Consider the following 12,429-nt stretch of genomic DNA (forward strand, 5'->3'; position numbering starts at 1 on the left):
GCAGCAGCACAGATACAAGGTTTCTATTGACAGCGTTTGCACAAGCAGACAAAGACAGAAGCATCGCACAATCCCCCCACTTTCACGCCTCGAACACGCCCGCCACCACCGTCAGCATCATCACATCGATCTCCGGATGCGTCTTCTGCATCAGCTCGTCCATCTTGATAAACGTCTCCATCGCCGGCCTCTCGGCACCGCGATTCTGCTTGTGCTGAGGATACATCTCGTCTGCTACGAGACCCGATGCGTCGATCCACAGTCTCGAAGGGTCTCTCTCCACCTGCCCTGAAGACTTGATGAGCTTGCCGCTGGATGACTTTGCGAAGAGCGAAGTGATTCCACCGCTTCGCGCTTTGGCAGCGGTCAGCGCCTCGGGTGTGAGTCGCAAAGTAAGGTCGACAGACCACGTGTAGATGCCGTGACGCGCCACGCTCTTGAGATGATGTCTCTGGTATCCCGCCGGAGGGGCGGAGGGAAGGTTCCACGAAAGAATCTCGGCATCAAACGCGACGACACTCCAGATTACACCCGGGTGGGTCATCTCGAGCGTCAAAGATCTCGTTCCAGCCTCGACATCGAGCACCTCGTTCACCGCCTTGACCGTAAAGTGGTTGCTCTCGGGGGCAGGGGCGGCGTACCTGGTGCGATAGGAGGCAGGCGTGGGAAGCTGAAACTTGTACGGCGTCAAAAAGGCCGAGACCGGGTAGAGAATGTCAAAGTCGGAATTGTAGTCGTTCATCTCCATCAACGCTGCGTGGCTTTGGGAAGGGATGCCGAGATCCGACTGCAACTCGTTGGCCAGCGCCCGGAAGCCCGGTGCAGGATCCGCCGCGCCAACGTTCATGAACCATTCGTTCGAAGTGATGTTCTCGACCTGGTGCACGAAGAGACGCTTGGGGTGGGCTTCGTCGAACGGCTTCCAGCCGGGACTGGCAAACACGGCCATGATGGCAGCGGTGAGACCGAGCAAGCCAACGATGGTGCGTTGGAGGTTCTCGCTCGTGTATCGGTGAGAGAGGGGGATGACGATAGGCAAACAGAGGAACGCGAGCACAGCTACGATGCTCGCAATGATGTGATCGGCAGGGGAGATCTCGCCCATCCTACCCGTAAGCGGGACGAAGAGGTCCAAGAAGCTCACCATGCCCTCCACACCGATCGTGCCGGGGATGATCGTCATCACCGGGTACACCCACGCCGAGACCCGGTTGTCCGGTGCAACGAGCTTCTCTTCGATCGCCCCGATACCGATAATCACGAAATCGTTGAGCGTCGTGACGATGGTAAACGTGAACGAGGCGAGAGCCATGAGGTAGGCGCTACCGATGCCGAAGGCGTTCATACCGAGCAGGCCGAGGTTGAAGAAGATGCCGAGACCGGAGAGACTCGATCGCTCGAGGTAAGGTCGCTTGTGCGGCTTGACCAGCTTCGACGTGATCAGCTGCACGGTCAGAATGCCAGCTAAGGCAGGAGGTCCGTACAGCACGATGGGGAAGAATTCGTGCGAATACCACGACATGCCCTTGCCCAGCACCTTGGTCATGATGACAGCGACGATGTTGGCACTGAGTGCCGCACCGATCATGGACAGGATTGCAGAGACGGCACTGAGAATGGTGAGGTTGAGCGCACCGATGGCTGACTCAGAGCGAACCACCGAGGAGAGCTGGAAGTTGATGAAGGCGGAAAGACCCATGACGATGCTCTTGAACGCCTTGTTCTGCAGAAGCACAAAGTATCGACCGGCAATCGAAAAATAGACGGGCAGCGTGTGTCGCGACTGGTGAGGCTCGATGGAGCGGAGCGAGTTGGAGCTGGCGTTCTTGAGGCAGAGGTGCTCGATGATGGCCAGCGTGTTCTCACCAAAGTGTTGGGTGGCACCAGGCTCGAGATAGGTCGGAGTGTCTCTGCGTGTGTGGTAGTAGTACGAATTGCCGACGAGCGCCATGTCGAGACCGCTGAGGTCGTTGCCGTATTCGACAAACTGACGGAAATCAGTATCGGACAGGATGAGGCCAGTCGAGAAGACGTCGTTGGCAAGCACGGTGCCGAAGGGGTGAGGAACGTGAGAGTACGCCTCGATCATCTCTTTGCTTGTGGCTTGGAAGAGCAGTTCAGGACCGCTGGTACCGCAGGCCTCGAGGTTGACGACCGCTTTGACACCCGCATTGGTCTGGTTGTGCTGCGTGATGTACAGGTGGCTGGCATCCTGAAGCGATTCTTCGCCGTCATTGAAGAGCAGTACGACCGAGTTGTAGAGCTTGCGTCCCGTGTTGGGAAGAGTAAGCGTGCGAAGAGCTTCGAGGAGGATAGCGACACCAACACCGTCATCGGCTCCACCGGGACTGGGCAGCGTGCTGTCGAGGTGGGCGTTAAGCAGCAGACTATTGGCCTTGCTTTCGTCCGTACCGTCCGAGATGCGCACAACAAGGTTGGACATGGAGTAGTATCGCTTCCAGACGACGTTGGACATGAAGTCGAAACGATGTGCACCGTCGCCGATCTGCTTGAAGACCTCTACCTGGGTGCGGCCAGGCAGCTCGGGGGTGCCAGTGTTGTGATAGCCTTCATATCGACGCAGAATGTCCTCGAGCCAGTCCTCGGCTTCGACATGCTCCTTGGTGCCTACGATTCGGTAGCCGATGTCGACGGAGAGGTACTGCATCACACCGACGGCATTGCCCTCGGAGAAGAGCTCGTGAAAGTTGTTGGACTCGCTGACCTTGTTGGCAGGCACAACCCCGGGCACAGGAGGGTGGTAGGGAGCGGCATCAGCAGGAGTGACACCGGATGCGATGATGGTGGTCGGGCCACGCGGAGTAGGCAGCTTGTAGTGGAGATAGAGCGACACCGAGCCGAAGAAGGAGAAGAGGCCTAAGAGGATGAGCACGAGAAGGCCCGACTTGGGCGTGCGGGTGTAGTTCTCGGGGTCGATCTGACGAGCACGTTTAGCATCAGCGTAAGCACGATACTGCTCAGCTATGGGCGCCTGTGCTGCCGCGAGGGGTCTTCCGTTGGACGAAGTAGCTGGTGGAAGGGTGATACCGGTGGAGCCAGCAGCCGGAGCTGGAGCAGCAGCAGCAGCAGCAGCTGGAGCTCGAGCGGGGGCTGCCTGCTTCTTGGGCGTATTGCCCTTGCGTTTGGACGGCATCTCTTGAGGACGACCGTGGGCGAGGTGAAGGTAATGGTAGCAGAAGAAAGGGAGGAGAGAGGGGAGACTTGGGTGGTAACCGCGACTGAGTTCTTCCAAAACGCGGTCTGAGCGCTTTCGGCCAAATAGATCCCGCACTCGAGGCTTCCGCAGGATGGAAAAGCGGGGCAAGGCGGCGAAGCTCAACTGTCGCACCTCGGCAACCACGCGTGTAAGCTCGCTCTTCCCGTTCATCTCACACGACATCCGGCCACTATCCTGCCACTGTTCCTCCTTGCTCACGGAAATAACTCAAAAAGAAGGTCTTCTAGGAAGAGACTCAAAAGACTAAACAGTTGCTGTACTGTACGAACAGCAAAAGCAAAAAAAAAGAATGGTGACAAGAGTGGGATTCGAACCCACGCCCGAAGATAGCAGGTTTTCCTGAACACTCAGAATATCTTCCTTAATGCTACGCCTTAGACCACTCGGCCATCTTGCCCGTTCATGTCAGCATGTCTGGGGTGTGCATATATATATCGTGTGTTCTGTCTATGTTCAAGCTTATCTGTGGACCCTTGTCGGCTGCTCGGAAGAAAGTGTTGGTCGCTTCTTGCTCAAGATTGACACTGCCTGACAATCGAGCAGCTTTGGCGAAACTCTGCTGCCATCTATCACTCTGTCACCATCACCAATACATTCAAGGGCACGCAAGATGAGCAAAAGAATCCTTGTCGAGTAAGTCCTCCCAGGCTTGCAGGCAGCAGCCAGAGGCGGAGCCACTGACACCCTTCCGTTCCACCTTCTAACAGCTGTCACACGCACATTTACACCAAGCGTCTAGTCTCGCTTCTGCGCTCGCGCACGGTCAATCCGCGCATCCACACCAACTCGCCCGATGGATCCGAGAAGCTTGCCATCCTGCCGCAGGAGGTGTTGGGCGGTCGAACCGTTGGACCGCAGTACTGGGACGTGCGCAACAAGGCCTCGTTCATGAACCGGCACGCCATCGATATCAGCATCGTCTCGCTCGCCAATCCGTGGTTGGACTTTCTGGATGCACCTCAAGCTGTCACTTCGGCGTACGAGTGCAATGCTGATCTCGAACAGTACTGTGCTGATGCTACGAAGCTGTTCTCCGCAGAGGCAAAGGGAGAGGTGGAGGTGGCAAGGAGGATGAAGGCGTTCGGCATCATGCCTTTGGCAGACGGAGTGGAGCCAAAGGAGGTTGTCAAAAGTCTTGAGGTGATCAAGCAGTCGCCCAGCTTATGCGGTGCGATTCTCGGCTCCAGAGGTCTTGGCAAGGGGTTGGACGATCCGGCCCTCGAACCCGTGTGGGAGAAAGCGGCCGAGTTGGGCCTCGTCCTCTTCCTCCACCCACACTACGGCGTGGGTGCCGACGCTTCCAAGCCGGACGGTCTATGGGGTGCGCAGGACAACGGGCACGTCCTCCCCCTCGCCCTAGGTTTCCCGTTCGAGACAGCTGCCGCGACCACTCGACTCATCCTCGCAGGCGTGTTCGACCGTCACCCAAACCTTAAGCTGCTGGTAGCCCACTCCGGGGGCGCTTTGCCAATCCTTTCCTCGAGACTGGCGAGCTGTGTCGCTCACGACCCACACGTCTGCAATCGCCTCAAACACGATCCTCGCTACTACCTCGGCAAGCTTTACTACGACGCGGTCGCCTATGGGCCAGAGGAACTCGAGGCGGTCGATAGGATCATCGGTCGCGCGGAACGCTACGGGTCGGGCACGGACGCAAAAGGGGGCAAGATTCAGGACATGGTCGAGGTGGGCGTGCAGAGGATGATGTTCGGTACAGACCACCCGTTCTTTCCGCCCACCAAGGAGGATGGCACTGTCATCACGGATGATCAGACCGAGACGTGGAGGTCAGTCACAGAGAATCTCGAGGCGATCAGCGATGTTCCGTCCTGGTCGCAGTCGGCCAAGATGGGCGTTTTTGGCAAGAATGCCGTCAGGTTGTTCGGTCTATAGTGTATTGCAAATCATCCGTATCGTACCGGTGGCTGTGACGAAGCGGCGCCTTTGTCGGCAGGACCGAACCAATCCTCTGAAGAGCGCATCGTCTCGTGGTCTGCGTAGTTGATCGTGATGCTCTGCACTGTGCTGTATGCATTCAGCGCTTCGAGTCCGTTCTCTCTGCCAATACCTGACGGGTTGGCACCAAGGCTCGCCGTGCCACTTCCTGAAAAGTTGCCAGTGGGAGCGATGGCGCCCCACGGGCTCGAAGGGTCATTGCGATGATGCGTGTTGAGCCAGACGATGCCTGCCTTGATACGAGGCACCATCCGATGGAAGCGCGCGTGGTCGGCCGTCCAGACGCTGGCACCGAGACCAAAGCGGCTGTCGTTGGCCAGCTCAATGGCGTGTGCATCGTCGCGGAAGGGCACGACGCAGACGACGGGTCCGAAGACTTCTTCCTGCCAGAGGGTGCTGCTGCGGACGGCTTGCTCTGCTGGCGATGATAGAGAGCTAGGGTCGGAAGACGTGCCAGCAGGAATCAGTATGGTGGGCGGGTAGAAGGCGCCAGATGCTGCCAGATCGTGACCGTCGAAAGAAGCGCCGTTCGGCTTCCGCCCGCCAGCAACGCATTCCCACACAGATGCGGAGCTCCTCCTTGGAGTCGTGACGCCCTGAACTATCGCATCGACCTTGTCTGCATGCGCAGCGCTAATTAGCGAGCCGAGCAGCGCGTCCGCATTCTGAGGATTGCCCATACGGCTGGAGATGTTGTTGGCTCTCTCAGCAAAGCGATCCAGGAATGCCGTAAAGATCTTCTCGTGAACCGATATCCTGGTCGCTGAGACGCATGTCTGCCCACTTGCCACGAATGCAGCGAAGGACGCACCGTTGACCGCCAGATCGACCGGACAGTCTTCCATTACGATCAGTGGCGCTTTGCCCCCAAGCTCGGTGGTGATGGGGATCAGCCGCTTGCCGGCCTGCTCTGACAAAAGCGTGCCGACTCTTGTTCCGCCCGTGAAATCGATCTTGCGAATGTATGGCGACTCGACCAGCTGCTTTGCTGTCTCAGCCGCACCGGGTAGGATCTGAACCACGCCGTCTGGGATGCCTGCCTCTTGTGTCATGGGACCGAGCTCGAGCACGGTGAGAGGAGCCACTTCACTGGGCTTGACAATGACGCTGTTGCCCGCCGCTAGCGCTGCGGCAAGCTTCTTGACCGCAATCAGCAGTGGATGGTTGAAGGGCGTGATCTGCAGTACGACACCAAGCGGACGTCGTGCTTTGTATCCCAGCAGCTGACCGCGTAATGGCAGCGTGCTCCCCTCTCCAACACGGATAAGGGCCGAGTAGTATTCGAACCATTCGTAGAGCCTTGCGAGCTGCGCACGGAACTCTCGGATGCAGCGACCCGTCTGCTGGCTTTCGAGCATGGCAAGCTCTGGAGCCCGCTGCCGTAAGATCTGTGCCAGACGATAAAGACACTCGGATCGAAAGTGGACCGAGTCGGGAGAGGACCATTCGCCGTGACCTGACGCAAAGACCGAGTTGGCGTGATCGAGTGCCTTTTGGACTTGGCTGCTCGTTGGAATGGCTATTGAGCCGATCTGGCTTGCTCTAGCGGGATCAGTGATGGCGAGCTTTGCTGCGTAAGATATCGAAGCCTCTTGATCGAAGCGGCCGCTGATCCATGGGTGTGCATCTCGAGAGCTCGAGGCTGACGAGGAGAAGCGTGCTATCCTCGAGGCTGTGCGAGCCGTCCGTGGAGCTGAACTCATCAGCGGACGGCAGACCCCGCTCTTCAGAGACATGGTGCTTGCCTGTGCTATCCTAAACATGCTGGTCTTCGATGATGACTGTTCCTAGCCAAGCCATGTCTCGTGCTTGAGGGCATCATTGGCCAGAAGGAAGAAGCTCGAGGTTGGTTGCTCCGTGCGCCTCAACGGAAGCTCGGAACGCTCTTTTTTCTTATCGCACAGAAAAGTGATAATGAAAAAGGCAAAACCCTAAAATCACAACTCCAACACTCGGCAACGACAAACCCTAATCGGCCGGTCATGAGCGAGTCTTGGATGGCTCTCTTGCGTTGCTGCTGAGGTGGCACTACGATGGGCCATGCAGGACAAGAAGGATGCTCGGCATTCTGGGCGACGTTTTCTGACACTGAGAAGGAGCGAGACGAGTGAGCAGAGAGCTTTTCCGTCTGCCCGAAAGACGCGGGGTCGATGGGGCACAGTCGCGTGAGTGATAAATGCGCTTCTTGATCCCCAGAAAGGGTCCTCCCCATGCTCTCGTGCAACTTGCCGACCATCATCTCGCACCATAGTCAACAATGATCCGCAGCCTCACGCCTCTTCTCCGCCCGGCGGTCCGTACCAGCATCGCATCGACCTCAGCGTCGGCCTCGAGGTCGACACTGCCGGTCCGAGCATACCAAACTCGCGCAGCGCCCTTGGCAGCTGTAGCGAGGCCGAACGTAGCCAGTCGAGCCTCGCCATCCCTTCAGCCTGCCCTTTCGAAGCGCTCCTTGGCAACACAGACCACTACGCCCCACTTTGTGATTCCAGTGATCGACTTTTCCGCCTTTGTTCGACCCGACGCCACCGACGCAGACCGAGCGAGGACATCACACGAGCTCACCCTAGCCTTCAAATCATCGGGGTTCGCCTACCTCAGCAACCATGGCATCTCTGCCCAGCAGATCGACTCGACCTTCGCTAAATCAGCTGAGTTCTTCGAGTTGCCGATCAACAAGAAGGATGAGCTGGCATGGAAGGATCCCCGTGCCAACCGAGGCTACGTCGCTGAGGGACGAGAGCGCGTTACAAACGCCACTTCAGCAGAAGAGATTGCGGCACTTCGTGAACAGACACCCGACTACAAGGAGTCGCTCGAGATCGGCAACGATCACGACCCAGTGTGGAAGAACGAGTGGCCAGCAGAAGGCGATGTGCCGCACTTCAAGGAGACGATGCGCGCCTTCCAGACGGCTGCTCACGAGCTCCACATGAAGGTCATGTCGTCCATCGCCATTGGTCTCGGACTGAATGCTCAATTCTTTGCCGACAAGTGCAACGAGGAGTGGCACACGCTGCGTCTGCTCCACTACCCCAGTGTCAAGACGGACAAGCTCAAGGTGGAAGGCTCGGCGAGGGCGGGCGAGCACAGCGACTACGGCTCCATCACGTTGCTGTTCCAGGACAGCGTGGGTGGGTTGGAGGCCAAGAATCCGCACACGGGTGTCTACCACTCCGCGGACCCAATCCCAGGGACCATCGTCGTCAATGTCGGCGACCTCTTGGCTCGATGGTCCAACGATCAGCTGCGCTCGACATTGCACCGCGTCAAGGCTCCTCAGGCTGTGGATGCCAAAGCGGAATACACACCAACACGATACTCGATCGCCTTCTTTTGCAACCCTAACGAGAATCAGCTCATCGAAGCGCTGCCCAGCTTCGACTCTACGGATGGCCCCAAGTACGAGCGCATCTGTGAGTATCATTGATCATGGCGTTGCATTCCAGAGAAGCATGCGAGCTGACCGTAGACTTGATTCTTTCCTCACCGTATTCTCCCATCAGTGACCAAAGACTACCTCGCCAAGCGTCTGAGCGAGACCTATGTATGAGCTACCGAGCCCTGACTTCCACTGGCTGTCCCTGAACGTCACCTCTGATTTGTATGATAGTGTTGAAACTGCAGAAGGCTGATATCGACTGACGTTTGCGATTGCTGTGTGCTGAATGTACAAGAGTGGGCGTGCTGAGATTGAGGTCGAGAGAAAAGGGAAATGTACCAACCACCGACCCACTCCCTCGCCCTTCCTCGTAAAAGGGGGAGCAAGAGGGAGCATGGGTGCTAAGACGTTGGATCGCGGACCTACCCAGTCCTCGAAAGCGGTCCCTGCTAAGAAACGCTCCCGAGATGCGACTGGACAAAAGCGGTGCGAGGGCTCAGCAAACATGGTATAGAACGAGCCCCCTGGAGTCGCGAGTTGATCTAGACCACCATTGACGCTCACCTCTTGGCCATGGAAAAGCGAAGAAGCATGTCCCGGAAAGGACACACTTCAGGCCGAGGGAGCAACACTAGGCGGTCAGAAGTTTGCTGCACGAGGAAGAGAAGAAAGGAAGGTTTCGCGGTTCGAGGTGCATCTTTATCCTCACTGACAGGCTTCTTCTCAGCAGGTCCGCAGTCAGAATCGCAAAAAATTCAAAGCGTAGATCACGTGGTGATGCCCAATTCTCAAGAGTGTCAGATCGAGGAATGTGTGAAAGAAGCGGTGGCTAGAAAAAGCGGTTGATGCGGGGTCTGAGCGTTGAGAGTGGAGGCTTGAAGCGGTGCAGCAGAAAATGTGCGGTTGCAGGCGGCGACGTTGACCAGATGCAGCCAAATGCGCGACAGATTTCACGCTCAGCCAACTCGTTATCAAGGGTCCAACACCGACACACTCGACCATCATCTGTCCGTATCCGCTTGCTACGCTCACTCTCTCCACCATCGATTCACAGAGACTGCCTCTGACTCCACGCAAAATGAGCCAGGATGGATCGTGACTCGCCCTTTGCAGATCCAGATCGCCCCGAACAGCCACTACCACCACCCTCAACGAGCAGCCTCAAGGCATCCATATTCGAGCAATCACGCATCGTCCATCCATCCACCAGCTTGTATCGAAGTACCATCCGTCCTCGTCAGGATGACATTCGCGAAGAGTCGTATCATGAAAGTATCCAGCCCAGCGTAGCTTCTTTGGCTGGAGCATCAAGCAGCCAGCACCCGACCCATGGCAGTCATCCGCACAACGCCAATGGTACCGGCAGCCATCGCTCCCATGCTCCCATCCGAGATCACGACGACGGCGGCGACGATGAAGGCGAACAAGATCCCGAAGATCTTCTCTCTGATGAAGAGCTCGGTCTCATAGCTGGCGACTCTCGACGCTCCACCACATCGACATCTCGCGGGTCAAGCAGGTCACGCAAGCAGAAAACCAACCCGTCAGACCCTCGCTCACGGGCTTCCGCCGTCGGTGGTCTCAGTGCAAAGCAGAAAGCCCTCTGGATGTGGGCCAACGTCGATAACCTCGATTCCTTCCTTCAAGAAGTCTACGCCTACTATGTCGGTCGTGGCGCCATCTGCATTGCCCTATCGCGCTCGCTCAATCTGCTCACGGTGGCCTTTGTCATCTCCTTCTCCACGTTCTTGTTCGGATGCATCGACTACTCTGCCATCCGTCATGACGGACAATTAAGCGATGTCATTGTGGGACACTGCGTCGCAGGCTTCTCGCCTTTCGCCACATTCATCGTTGTCCTCTTGCTTGCAGCAGTCGGATGGCAGGTGGTGCAGTTTGTGCTCGGACTATCGAGACTCCGAGCCATGCACCGCTTCTACGAGCAACTTCTAGGCATTCCTGATGCTGATGTGCAGTCGATCCCATGGCATGAAGTGGTGAACCGCATCTCAGCTCTGCGCGAACAGCATCCGAACACCTCACTCAGCTCCGCCGACGAGATCGAGCTGGGTGATCGCGCGTCTGCGTTACGACCTTCTCAACAGCAAAGGCTGGACGCACACGACGTCGCCAATCGACTCATGCGACAGGAGAACTATCTCATCGCCCTTTTCAACGAAAACATCCTCGACCTCTCCGTGCCCGGCCTTCGCAACAGGAGTCCGGCATTGACGCGGAGCCTGGAGTGGAATCTCAACTTCTGCCTGCTTGGCTTCCTTTTCGACTCGAATGGACAGGTGCGACATCAATTCCTCTCGGAGCGATACCGCGCAGACCTGATCGAAGGACTGCGACGACGATTCCTTTTCATGGCAGTGGTCAATGCCATCTTTGCGCCCTTCATCGTGCTGTACCTGCTGGTGTACTCCTTCTTCCGCTATTTTGAAGAGTACCACAAAGACCCTTCCAATTTGGGTTCACGGCAGTACACGCAATACGCACGATGGAAGTTCCGCGAGTTCAACGAGCTGCCGCATCTCTTCCGAAGGCGATGCCATACATCGTACGCGCCTGCGTCCAAGTACATCGACCAATTCCCAAAGGAGAAGACGGCGATCGTAGCACGCTTCGTAGCGTTCGTCGCCGGCTCCTTCACAGCAGTGCTCATCCTGGCCTCGGTGATCGATCCGGATCTCTTCGTTCACTTCAACATCACCCCGCAGCGCAATGTGCTCTTCTACATTGGAGTGTTCGGTGCGATCCTTGCGGCATCACGAGGGATGATACCAGACGAGCATCTGGTCTTCGAACCAGAAGCGATGCTTCGAGAGGTGATCCAACACACGCACTACTTGCCCGAAGACTGGAAGGGGCGCTTCCATTCGGCTCAGGTGCATCAGGCCTTCGGGCAGCTGTACACGCTCAAGATCTACATCTTCTTCCAGGAGCTGCTGAGCGTGGTGACGACACCTTTTGTGTTGTGGCTCTCGCTGCCCTCATGCGCGCCGGATTTGATCGACTTCTTGCGCAAGTACACCATCCACATTGACGGGCTTGGACACGTGTGTTCGTTTGCGGTGTTCGACTTTGCCAGACAGCCAACGGCGAGTACGATGGGCGGAGCAGCAGCGAGGGGGATCCATCAGACGGGGAAGAGCGGCGGAAGGAGGAAGGATCGAGCACTGCGGAACGGGATGCGGGAGGGAAAGATGGAGCAGAGCATCCTCGGGTTCAGGGCGAACCATCCGGATTGGGATCCGGCAGCGCATGCGAGCACAGCATCCATCCATCGTGGTGAAGATGGCTTGAGAAGCGGAGATGCACCTGTTGCCTCGTCGCAGTTGCAAGGATACGGCAACGGGCTCGCCAAGTCAGAGACCCCGACTACGACCGCTGGTGGGGGAGCCAAGGTCAAGGACTTGATCGATCACATCTATCGGGGCAGTGGAGCGGCTGCTGGAGGTGGCAGCAGGTGGTGATTCCATTTGTGTACACCGGCAACAGCAATGGGTACTTTGTCAAATCGCTGCTCAAGGATGATCGCTCAGACGGCAAAGGAAGCGTCCTGTCCACAGATATGTATGTGCACCGGCCAGCTCAGGGTCCAGCAAGAAGATTGAGCGCCTGAGTGGAATGCGTACCGATGTAGCCGCCTGCAGGAAGCAGCGGATGCCGAAAGCAGCTCCTCACTTTGACTGCAAGGCAGGGCTGAGCAGGGACGCGTACAGGCTCTGATTTTCAGGCTCATACACGAGCTGTGAGACTGAGCTGCTGCCGCAAAGACTGAAATGGAGGCCGAAAATGGACGGAAATTCGGATGGAAAAGGGACGTCGCCATCTGCTGCCGGATTCA

The 12,429-nt window shown here is 57.3% G+C and overlaps 5 protein-coding genes and 1 non-coding gene across 6 annotated transcripts; 3 read left to right on the top strand and 3 right to left on the bottom strand.

The window, feature by feature from the left end:
- Positions 1-82: 82 nt before the first annotated feature.
- On the bottom strand, positions 83-3,154 carry PSEUBRA_000930 (Peptidase M28; the record flags this gene model as incomplete). The annotated part of the gene is made up of 1 exon (XM_016434247.1): positions 83-3,154. One exon carries the CDS (start codon positions 3,152-3,154, stop codon positions 83-85), a length of 3,072 nt encoding a protein of 1,023 aa, XP_016294326.1.
- Positions 3,155-3,531: 377 nt separating this feature from the next.
- On the bottom strand, positions 3,532-3,635 carry PSEUBRA_006438. Its single transcript has 2 exons — positions 3,598-3,635; positions 3,532-3,571 (listed from the first exon to the last, which is right to left on the bottom strand). It is a non-coding gene; the product is annotated as a tRNA-Leu (tRNA).
- A 213-nt stretch (positions 3,636-3,848) lies between these two features.
- On the top strand, positions 3,849-5,131 carry PSEUBRA_000931 (Amidohydrolase 2; the record flags this gene model as incomplete). Its single annotated transcript, XM_016434221.1, has 2 exons — positions 3,849-3,871; positions 3,946-5,131. 2 exons carry the CDS (start codon positions 3,849-3,851, stop codon positions 5,129-5,131), a joined length of 1,209 nt encoding a protein of 402 aa, XP_016294327.1.
- An 11-nt stretch (positions 5,132-5,142) lies between these two features.
- PSEUBRA_000932 (Aldehyde dehydrogenase) lies at positions 5,143-6,897 on the bottom strand (the record flags this gene model as incomplete). Its single annotated transcript, XM_059464519.1, has 1 exon — positions 5,143-6,897. The coding sequence occupies one exon, from the start codon at positions 6,895-6,897 to the stop codon at positions 5,143-5,145; it is 1,755 nt and encodes a 584-aa protein (XP_059320898.1).
- A 554-nt stretch (positions 6,898-7,451) lies between these two features.
- On the top strand, positions 7,452-8,747 carry PSEUBRA_000933 (Oxoglutarate/iron-dependent dioxygenase; the record flags this gene model as incomplete). Its single annotated transcript, XM_016434233.1, has 2 exons — positions 7,452-8,610; positions 8,701-8,747. 2 exons carry the CDS (start codon positions 7,452-7,454, stop codon positions 8,745-8,747), a joined length of 1,206 nt encoding a protein of 401 aa, XP_016294329.1.
- Positions 8,748-9,664: 917 nt separating this feature from the next.
- On the top strand, positions 9,665-12,055 carry PSEUBRA_000934 (Autophagy-related protein 9; the record flags this gene model as incomplete). Its single annotated transcript, XM_016434231.2, has 1 exon — positions 9,665-12,055. The coding sequence occupies one exon, from the start codon at positions 9,665-9,667 to the stop codon at positions 12,053-12,055; it is 2,391 nt and encodes a 796-aa protein (XP_016294330.2).
- Positions 12,056-12,429: the final 374 nt, after the last annotated feature.

This window comes from Kalmanozyma brasiliensis, assembly GCF_000497045.1.
Source record: "Kalmanozyma brasiliensis GHG001 unplaced genomic scaffold PSEUBRA_SCAF11, whole genome shotgun sequence".
NCBI lineage: Eukaryota > Fungi > Basidiomycota > Ustilaginomycetes > Ustilaginales > Kalmanozyma > Kalmanozyma brasiliensis.